This window comes from Myotis brandtii, unplaced genomic scaffold, assembly GCF_000412655.1.
Source record: "Myotis brandtii unplaced genomic scaffold, ASM41265v1 scaffold182, whole genome shotgun sequence".
Taxonomy (NCBI): Eukaryota; Metazoa; Chordata; class Mammalia; order Chiroptera; family Vespertilionidae; genus Myotis; species Myotis brandtii.
The window spans coordinates 1683377-1694378 of NW_005356751.1; the positions used below are offsets into that span (position 1 = coordinate 1683377).

General features: G+C 42.2%; 1 protein-coding gene across 1 annotated transcript in view; it reads left to right on the forward strand.

Moving 5' to 3' along the window:
• Positions 1-1085: 1085 nt before the first annotated feature.
• Positions 1086-11002, forward strand: part of DMXL2 (Dmx-like 2) — a 172161-nt gene continuing 162244 nt past the window's right edge. The window contains exon 1 of the mRNA XM_014537836.1: positions 1086-1207. Within this exon, the coding sequence (XP_014393322.1) occupies positions 1086-1207 (122 nt within the window). The remainder of the gene's footprint in view (positions 1208-11002) is intronic.

Here is an 11002-nt window from a genome sequence, read left to right on the forward strand (position 1 = left end):
CCAGGCAGATGGGACAGTTGATTTCTATCTGGAGATTTGCCACAGCTCCTTCACCTGCCATTTCTCTTTGTCAATTAAGGTCAGCCCCTGGTGTCCTGTGAGGTCCTTAGCTACAGAGGTAGGTGCCCAGAGGAGGTCCACTGCCCACCTGCAGCCCATCAAAGTAGTTGGAGGACTACTGTCCTTGGCAGCTCAGAGGATATGAATCCAAGTTCAGCAATTTTCTTGGTCAGAGAGCAACGATGACTCTTAAGTACCGATTGGTTCCAGGAGCAGAAGGCTATTGTCCGGTTCGTAGCGCCAAAAGCGAAAGGAGAACCTCCCACACGGCTCTCTCTAGAGTCTAGAGACAGTCTGGCACAGGACTGCAGGAGCCATGACCTGACCCTGGTATATATACACCATTAGAAGGACCCAGTTATTAACCACGCCCACCGAAGTCCAGTGGCTCCTCCCCCAGGGGGGAGGGATGAACCAGAGTAAGAGGATTTTCAGTGCTTTCCTGAAGCCAAGGAGGATGAACTGTTAATAGGCGTGATCTAATTTGCTCCTGGTATTCTCTCTTGATCTTGTCAACACCAGAAACATCAATGATGAGAATCATTGATTTGCTGCCTCCTGCACGCCCCCCATTGGGGATGGAGCCCACAACCCTGATGTTGGCCCTGACGGGAATCCAAGCAGTGACCTCTTAGTTCATAGGTCTACACTTAACCGCTGAGCCATGCCGGCCGGGCATTTATTTTATTTTATTTTTTTAAATCTCTAGGGTTGAGCCCTATCCGGTTGGGTTCAGTGAGCGGGGCTGAGGTCACGCGGAGAGGTCACTGTTATCAAAACGCTCCTGGTCGTACACTTCAGCCACCACCTTGCGGCCGGCGTACCAGCGCCCATTGAGGGCCTGGATGGCCTTGTGAGTCTCGGAGGCCATGGAGAACTCCACGAAGATCTTGACGATGATCTCGGCGTCCTCCTCCTCGCCCTGCTTCTCCTGGTAGATGATGACGCGGTTGACGGCCCCGAACTTGCCGCACTCCTCGGTCACCTCCCCCTCCAGGTCGTCATTGATGTCCTTGGGGTCCACCATGTTGCGCAGAACCATCACTGTGGACAGCAGCAGACGGCTCTTCTCCATTCTGAAACGCCAAAAGGGAAAGCTGAATCTCCCACAAGGATCTCTCTACACAGCGCGGCACAGGACTCAAAAGTGAGTTTTAGGACAGTTTCATCCATTAATTTTACTTACATTTTCTTTTTCTGTTTTTGATGTCTGCCCAAGAGAGATAAATTTGATAAAAATCAAGAGATCTTTCAATACATTTAAATATCCTTAGTAATAAGAAAGCAATGTGTCATAGTTTAATTAGCAGTTTCTGTTCTTTCCTTGTGGTCTATACAATAATGATAGTCTTAGAATCAGTGGCATCTTAGATGAGATAAAATACAAAAGAGTTTCTCTAATCTTTTAGAATTATCCTTTGGTTCCCGATAAAATGAATGAGATATCTAAATTCCTTCTCAGTGGACTTGGATCCTCACTGGGAAAGAAACCAGAACTAGATGGAGTCAGAGAGATCAAGCATTTCACTCTGTTACTACAAAGTGCTCCTCACTTTCCCAAAATATTTCAATTTTGGAACATTGTTTCAAGTCTTCTGGAAACTCTACTCTTGGCCTATAGTTCTCAGCAAGATCTGAATAAAATTCTTTCTAAAAATTTCAAAGATTCAAGTTCTTTTTGTTGACAGCGTAAATTTAAGGAAAATTTACATAAACTGCTATATAGCTCATCTTCAGCTACCATCTCATTTGTCAGAACTTAATCAATGATCAAATAGCAACATGGTAGGCTGGGAAATGTAGTCTTTATTCCAGGTATTTATTTGCCAGCTGATAACTGGAGATTTTAATTAGGAGAAAACAGATGACACTCAGTTGGTTGAGTGTCATCCCATGAACCAAAAGGTCACTGGTTTGATTCCTGGTCAGGGCACATGCCCGGAGTTTCGGGCTCAATCCCCAGTAAGGGGTATGCAGGAGACAGCTGATCAATGATTCTCTCTCATCATTGATGTTTGTATCTCTCCCTCCTTCTCCTTTCCTCTTTCTAAAAATCAATAAAAACAAACAAACAAAAAAAGACACAGTCCTGGATTTCTAGGCAGAAAAGGGAAGAGAAATGTTATGCCCAGATTTCAGGATCCCCAAGAAACCACACCAGGGAGCCAGCAAGGTCCGATGCAAAAGCATAAGAGTCTTTATTCGAGCTAGCTCGGCTCCCCCACCTTGCCGACACAGCAGCGGGAAGCAGAGAGAGCGAACTCTGTGTGGAGAGAGGTTTTATAGGGGGGTTGGAGTAAGGGGAGGAGAAAGGACTGTGGGCCCTGCCTGCCGATTGGCCAGGCGCAAGTCGGTGTCTCGTTACACAGGATGTGGCCATCTCTATGGCGCGCACTTCCCTCGATCGTCATTGGCCAGTTCAAAGAAATCCCGGGTGTGGCCAGCAGAGGCCTGGGCTTCCGGGAAGAAGGTAGCACATGGCTGCTGCCCCAACATGGAGGACACGGGGCAAGATGGAGGGCATAGCCCTCGCCCTTTCAGGAATACCTGTAGGAATGTATAACATAATTCACACTGGGCAAAGCTCTCCAGAGATGGGGGCTCTGGGCCGACACTCTAACCACTGAGCCAAGCCAGTTAGGGCTGAACTGAGTTTTTTTTTTTTTTTAAATATATTTTCATTGACTTCAGAGAGGAAGGGAAAGGGAAAGAGAGACAGAAACATCAATGATGAGAGAGAATCATTGATCGGCTGCCCTCTGCAGGACCTCCACTGGGGACCGAGCCCGCAACCTGGGCACATGCCCCGACCAGGAATCGAACCAGCGACCTCCCAGTTCCGGGGTCGACGCTCAACCCCTGAGCCACACCCGGCTGGGCTGAACTAAATTTTTAAGGAAGAGTCGAACTTATTTAGGCAAAGGGTGTGGTGGTGGTGGTGTGATGGTGGTGAGGGAGTTTCTAGATGGGAAGTAGTACATTTCCAGAGGCTTGAAAGAGCAAAGAAATTACTAGCACTTCAGTGTGTTTGCAACATACATTTAGAGATCAGGAATATCAAAAGATGAAGTTGGAAAAGTTAGCAGGGGTCAGGTCATGGTAAGTCTTCTCTACTCTACATAATGATTACTTAAATGATAAAATATTTTTAAAAATTTCTTCCCACTTAAGCTCTCACTTAAATGGGTTTGTGAAACTCCTAAACATTGATATTTAAGGAAATCAGTTATATTTGTAGAGCATCTTATTTTTCACAGCACAATCATAAATAGTGCTCAATTCTTCTAAGATGACCAGTCTTCTCAGATCCTAGCAACAAAAGAATTCAACTAGGTAAAAATGCACCTTATTCACCTGCTTACAAGATTCATAAAGATTCACTCCTGCTTCTCTCCTCTGCAAAAGTGTAAACAAATCTCCCTGTGTATAATGCATCCATATTAGAGACAAAAAGCCAAAGGCTTAAGGGGTGAGTTCAATAGCTCAGATTCGGAGGTGTAGTCACCAAGAATACAGTAATTTGATGTTGCCACTAGCAGAGAAAGACATCACAGAAAATATATAAACTTTTCATCCTATAAGTAGTATTCTTACTTAAAACAAACAAAAATAATAAATCAGAGGCCTTAGAAATGATCAGAGGTAGAGTCTGAGTCTGTGATAAAGGCTGTTTGAAAAAATGGCTATGATAAATCCTCTAACATCTCTTTGCAACGTGACTTTTCTGTTCCTTTCATCAAAAGATGGAATTTATTTCCCTAGGCCTTGAATCTTTGCTGACCTTGTGACTTCTTTTGACCAAGGCATGTGATAGAAGTGACTGTGTGTAACATTCAAGACTGGGCCTGAGATTGCTGTGGAAGTCAGTCTAGGCTTATGGAGGTTGAAAGGTTATAGTGGGGAGGGAGGAACCAAGGCATCCCAGCTAGCATCAACTGACAGCCATGAGCCCATCTAGGACCTTCTACCCTAGGTGACCCCCTCCAGATGAATGCAGCTGCATGAATGAGCCCAACTGAAACCAGCAGAGGAACTCTCCACCCAATCCACAGAGCAAAAGAAATAATAGATCGTTGTTCTTTTAAGCCACTTAGTTTCAGAGTGGTTTGTTACATAGAAATAGATAAATAAAATAGGTTCACTCCCTCAATATTAAAAATACATCATCACTATAGCTTATGACTCAAAACAATGAAGGAATTCCTATTACATCAATTTCAGGCTTAGTGTAATAGACTGAAAAAATGAGCTGGTAATAGGGAATCAGGACTTTCATTGCTGTCTGCTGAAAAAATATTGTTAGATATCTGAAGAAAACTAGAGGAAATATTGAAAAACATGGCATTAGACCCCTCAAACAAACACATTTCTCACTTGGGAAATTCAATACAGTATTTAAAACATATAGAGAGTTTACTGATAAAGAACTGATAACAACAGATATATCAAAGATTAGCATTGTGGCACTCTAGATTTATGAGTAGAAATTCCAGGTACTTCTGTAGGTAAGAATAAGAATGACTCAAGCCCTGACCGGTTTTGCTCAGTGGATAGAGCGTTGGCCTGCGGACTCAAGGGTCCCAGGTTCGATTCCGGTCAAGGGCATGTACCTTGGTTGCGGGCACATCCCCAGTAGGGAGTGTGTAGGAGGCAGCTGATCGATGTTTCTCTCTCATCGATGTTTCTAACTCTCTATCCCTCTCCCTTCCTCTCTGTAAAAAATCAATAAAATATATATTTAAAAAAAAAAAAAAAGAATGACTCAAAATATGCCCCCTGACACTTGAAGATACAATTTTTGGGTTCTGTGGTGTGCTAGTCCAAGGTGGCCCCTAGTGATTCTCATTTCCTGGTATTCACTCTGTTGGGAAATATTCTCCCACACTAAATTATGGCTGGTCTGTGTATCCAATAAAATATGGCAGAAATGATGGTGTGAGACTTCTGAGGCTGGCTTATAAAAGACATTGCAGCTTCCACCTTGGTCTTTCTCTTGATCACCTGCTCTCAGGGAAGCCAGCTGTTATGTCTTAAGGACACTGATGCAGCACAATGGAGAGGACCATATAGTGAGGAGCTGAGGCCCCCAGCCAAACACCAGGATCAACTTGCCATCTTGGAAATTCTTTTAGTCTCAGTCAAGCCTTCAGATGACTGTAGTCCTGGATGACATTTCTTTTTTAGATAGCTTTAATGAGGTTATAGTTTTACTTACCATAAAATTCACTAAGTACAATTCAATGATTTCTAGTAAATTGAGAGAGTTGTGCAGCCATGACCACGATCTAATTTTAGAATATTTCCATTGTGCCCAAAGAAACCTCATGCCCATTAGCAGTTACTTCCCAATCTACCACCAGCTCCAGGCAACCACTAATCTGTTTTCTGTATCAGTAGATTCGCTTTTCAGAAAACTTAATCTAAATGAAATAATACAGCCTGGCTCAGTGGTTGAGCATCGACCTATGAACCAGGAAGTCACAGTTTGATTCCCGGTCATGGTCCATGCCAGGGTTGCAGTCTCTATCTCTAGTGGGGGGTGTGCAGGAGACAGCCAATCAGATTATCTCTTACTGTTGATGTTTCTATCTCTCCCTCTCCCCTCCTCTCTGAAAACAATAAAAATATATTTAAAAACATAATAAATGAAAAAAGAAAAAATAACAAATGAAATAATACAATATGTGGTATTTTGTTTTTATTTATTATCTAGCTGACATTTTGACCACAACATCAAGAGAGACTCTGAACTAGAACCTCCCAGCTAAGCTACTACTGAACACTTTATGTATAAAAACTGTGAAATAATAAATACTTATTGTTGATTTTAGCCACTAAGTTTTGGGTTACACAATAATAGATAACTAGTGTATATGGTTATATGATTATTGCTGGGAAACTAAGTCCTTCTGACATGCAATGTTCCATTAAACCCAACCCCAAAGGTACAACATGTGCTACTATTAAAACCTGTGGACATGAGAAATAATACCTTAGAGTTGTATTGTTGTAATGCATCCTGGGAATCACAGAAGGACGCCTCAAGAAGTTGAATTAAAGAGTCACATTTATTGCAATCCGGGACTATGAGGGGGCATCTTGCTCTCCCAAATCTCATAGTAATAAGATGGTCGCAAAACCAAACATATATAGGCATAGATCACAAAGGTATAGATTACATCCCAGGGTTTGGAATAAGGAACCTGATTTGCAAAAAAGCAGTTTACAGAAGCGGAAGCAGCATGTTATCTAAATTACAGTTTTGGGTCTCCGGATCACTGAATTGACAGAAACACATTATCTAGAGCCCTCGGGTCTGGAATGAGGAACCTGGTCAGACTTAAGCATGTTATCTAAATTACAGTTTTGGGTCTCTGGATCACTGAATTGACAGAAACACATTATCTAGAGCCCTCGGGTCTGGAATGAGGAACCTGGTCAGACTTAAGCATGTTATCTAAATTACAGTTTTGGGTCTCGGGGTCACTGAATTGACAGAAACACATTATCTAGAGCCCTCGGGTCTGGAATGAGGAACCTGGTTCAGAAAATCAAAGTAACTTTTCTATTGTTAAACAAAGCAAATAAGTACAGAAGCCAAACAGCAGGGTTAAAGTTAAACTATAGTTTCTACCTGAGATGATTGCTACCATACTTCATTATTGTCATGTTTTGTTAATGGCACAAAACATATTTTTTTTCTAGTAAAAGAAGCCATTTTCAGATCAAAAGAAAGAATCTTCCCTTTATTTTTAGGCCCATGAAAAAGGTTTGATGAAAGAGTTAGAAATAAAATTGTGGGCAGTTAAAATGTGGCCCAGCGACCTAGTTGGGTGGGCTACTAAGGAAACTTGCCATGTTAGTCTGAAATGAGTTTTGGTCAATCAGATTAGACTATTAAAGTCTTGCCTATAATTCCAAGAGACTTAACTAGCCAGTTGCAACCTTGAGATGATGAGCGATCAAGAAGTCATTTAAAGGATTCATGACGGAAGAGGGAACAAGTTTATGCAGGCATCAGATTTTTTGAGTTGATACCAGAAGAAGAAAGAGCCTTACAATTTCATAGCTGTGTGAATGGGTCAAAACCTCAAGAAATGCTGTAAAACAAGAGCCAGTTGTGAACTGGTTAAAATAATGTGGACTTAATGCTCCTGATGATCTGGCTACAATTTCTTGTTTGATGATGGTTTTGACTTAGTTTTTAATGAAGTGAAGGTTGAAGATTAAGAGGTTAATCTAGAATTCAGTAGTAGCAATGGTTTTCAAGCTTTGAAATATTTATGTTTTGAGGGTGGAGATTAAAATCTTTATGACACTTTTAAACAGTGTTCATTTCTTGTTATGCAGCTATTATTCACCAAAACACTAGTTTGTAGAACAAATACTCATTTCCCCCCTGTTATTCAATGTGTATAAAAAACTTAGTAAAGTATTTGCTTTTAAGTATAAGCATGATGTTGGAATTTCTTCAAATTTATTATTTTGCTGTATGTTTTGTTCCAGTATTTACTGAAATGTTTCTCTACATGTATCAAACCTTCTTGTAAATGAATTTGTTTATTGTATTTAACGACTTGCTTTTTACCATTTTTTACTGATATATGTTGTATATGCAGACATTCTCTCAAACTTATTTGATACTATGACTTGCTTTTTAATTGCTAGTACCAAGATGCTGGTACCACTATTTGCCTTCATGGCACTTCATGCACAGCATGGGGTTACATTTACCCATCATTTTGTGTGTGTTGTTGCTGTTGTTGTCATCTGCTATATTTTCACTATATGTATTATTTTTTTAGCTATGTGGCTTAGTACCTTTATTCATGATTAATAGTATATAATTAAATACATAGAACCTGTGATTTCCTAGAACCCAATATATTATACATAGCATCCTATATAAGAAAGAGGTAATATGCAAATTGACCATCACACCCTCACACAAGATGGCTGCTACAAGATGGCCAGCAGGGGAGGGCAGTTGGGGGCAATCAGGCCGGCAGGGGAGCAGTTAGGTGTCGATCAGACTGGCAGGGGAGTGGTTAGGGAGTGATCAGGCAGGCAGGCAGGCGAGCGGTTGGGGGCCAGCAGTCCCGGATTGTGAGAGGGAAGTCCAACTGCCGGTTTAGGCCCGATCCTATGGGATTGGGCCTAAACCGGCAGTTGGACTTCCCCTGAGGGGTCCCAGATTGGAGAGGGTGCAGGCTGGGCTGAGGGACACTGCATTTCATGCACCAGGCCTCTAGTACTATCTATAATAATAAAAGCATAATATGCTAATTAGACCAGATGTCCTTCTGGACGTTCTTTCGGAAGACCTTCCAGATGAAGCTATGGCTGCAAGAGAAGCTCAGGTCCTGGGTGCCTGCCAGCGGCTGGAGGGAAGCCAGGGTTGCTGGTGCCAGAGGGAAGTCGGTGTGGCAGTTGGGGGAAGGAAGGCCTAATCTTACACAAATTTCGTGCATCGGGCCTCTAGTATTAACATGAGCACGTAATACTTCCCTCAACAAAACCACTATAAAATCATTTAAACATCTTCACAGAACATATACAGGTATAATGAAAGGCACTTTAAAAAAATTATTTATTTGTTTGCGAGAGGTGGGGGGCATCGATTTAATTTGTTGTTCTGCCTATTTATGCATTCATTGGTTGATTCTTATATGTGCCCTGAACAGGGATCAAACCTGAAACCTTGGCGTATCAGGACAACACTCTACCTGGCCAGGGCCTTCAAAGGTACTTTTTACTCCAGAAATTTTTCTTGCAAAATTGGGTGCTCTTGATGACATTCAAATTTTGAATGTCAGCAAACAAAGCACAGTACTGTACTATGATTCAGGCACTGGGGAAATGGGGAAAGTAAGATACTGATCCTGACTTGAAATATCTAAAATATCTAATATCTAGTAGAAGAACCAGAAACAAAACGATACTTACATTGCTATGTGATATGTGTGTTTCAATAGAAGGAAGCCTCAAGGTGTTTGGGGGTGGATAAAAAGGCTTTACTAAATAAGTGACTTTTAAACTAAATTGTGGTTTGTCAGGTCCAGAAGAGGAGGAAGGGCATTCCAGAGGACAGAGCAAAGAGCATGAATCAGGATGAGGAAGCATAAGAGAATGCAGCATGCTCTGGAAACAGGAAATAACTCAGTGGGGCTGCAGCATAGTGGTTGTGAAGGAACCGCTTCAGATGACAAGATTAGGGAGAAACCGGAATGAACAGGTTGATCAGACACGCTAAGGCAGCGGTTCTCAACCTGTGGGTCGTGACCCCGTTGGCGGTCGAACGACCCTTTCACAGGGGTCACCTAAGACCATCCTGCATATCAGATATTTACATTATGATTCATAACAGTAGCAATATTACAGTTATGAAGTAGTAACGAAAATAATTTTATGGTTGGGTCACAACATGAGGAACTGTATTTAAAGGGCCAGAAGGTTGAGAACCACTGCGCTAAGGAGTTCAGATTTTAGCATGCAGGGAATGGGGATTTTAAGCGGAGGAATTTTTCCTTGAAAAGGTTTCTCTGGCTGCAGTGTGGTGGATGGATTGGAGAGCAAGCGATGGAAGGCAAACTAGTTAGGTAATTAAATGAGAAATGATGAGGTCTGAAATGAAGGTAAATGGCAGTGGGGATAACGAGGGGCAAGAACTAGAGACTTCGAAAAGAGATCCTTACATTTTGGCAAGAGAGAGAAAGGAGCCAAAAGTGGCTCTATGGTTTCTATATCGGAGGAACATTATGTCACTAAATGAAAAGGAAAATGCCCTAGGTCATCAGAATTATCTTTGACTCCTTCTCCTTTCCACTAAAAAACGACCAATTCCTCCCAGGCCTTTGCCTCTAATCTTCCCCACCCTCCTAATTGTGCTTACGAAGTCATCTTCCTAAAACAGTTTTGACTGTATAAACATTTGAAGGACACCTCCCACCCTCATCCCCATGCAGAATGAAACCCAAGCTTCTTAGTGGAGCATTCAAGACTCTCCACCTTCAGGCAGGCCACAAGCTACCTACTGAATACCTTTATCTCCTTAACTATCACTTCCTTTCCGGACTTCAAACATCAATCTGATCTTTGTTCCTCTAACACAGTGGTTCTCAACCTTGGCTGCACATTAGAATCACCTGGGAATCTTTTTAAAATCCTGATTTCTGGGCCTCATCCTCCGGAAATTCTTGTTCTTTGTTATGGGTGTTGTGGCCCCACCCCATAACAAAGAAACAGAATTTCCGGAGGATGAGGCCCAGAAATCAGGATTTTAAAAAGATTCCCAGGTGATTCTAATGTGCAGCCAAGGTTGAGAACCACTGCTCTAACACATCCTGCCGAAAGTATTCTTCCTTTTGTGATACAAAGACTTCGTGTCTCGTTCATAACACTCTGCGTTCTGCCTGTTTTATAGATAGTTGTGCCTTGGTATCTCTTCTACTTCTTTGGCCCCAATGACTCATACACAGTGTAGGATAAAAAAAAATTGTGATGAATTGACCTGGAGCGGGGATCTGATCCCCCTATCAACCACTCAAAGTTTAGCAGACAGCCTGGAAAAATCAGGTGATTCTGCGAATCCATGACATCATGCACGAAAAAAAAATTAGTGGAATCACCCGTCTCTAGGGGCCCTTTCTCTGTCTACACAACCGTGACAAAAGGTGGGAGCAAAAAATCATTTGCTGTCAGGGAAGTACGGCATCTCGAGTTTGAAGATGCCTTTATTGTTTATATAAAATATCATATGCACTGCGCTTGGAAAAAGCTCTTAGGGATCTACGATCTCCCGAGGTGGAATTTCCCGGTGACCGACTGTTCTCCTGAGGTCAACTGCACTGACCATCGCACAGCGTACATGGCAGCGGATTAAATACAGCAAAACACTCGGCGGCGTTTCCCGGGTCAGACAGCTGCGGGGGCCCCCAGCGGC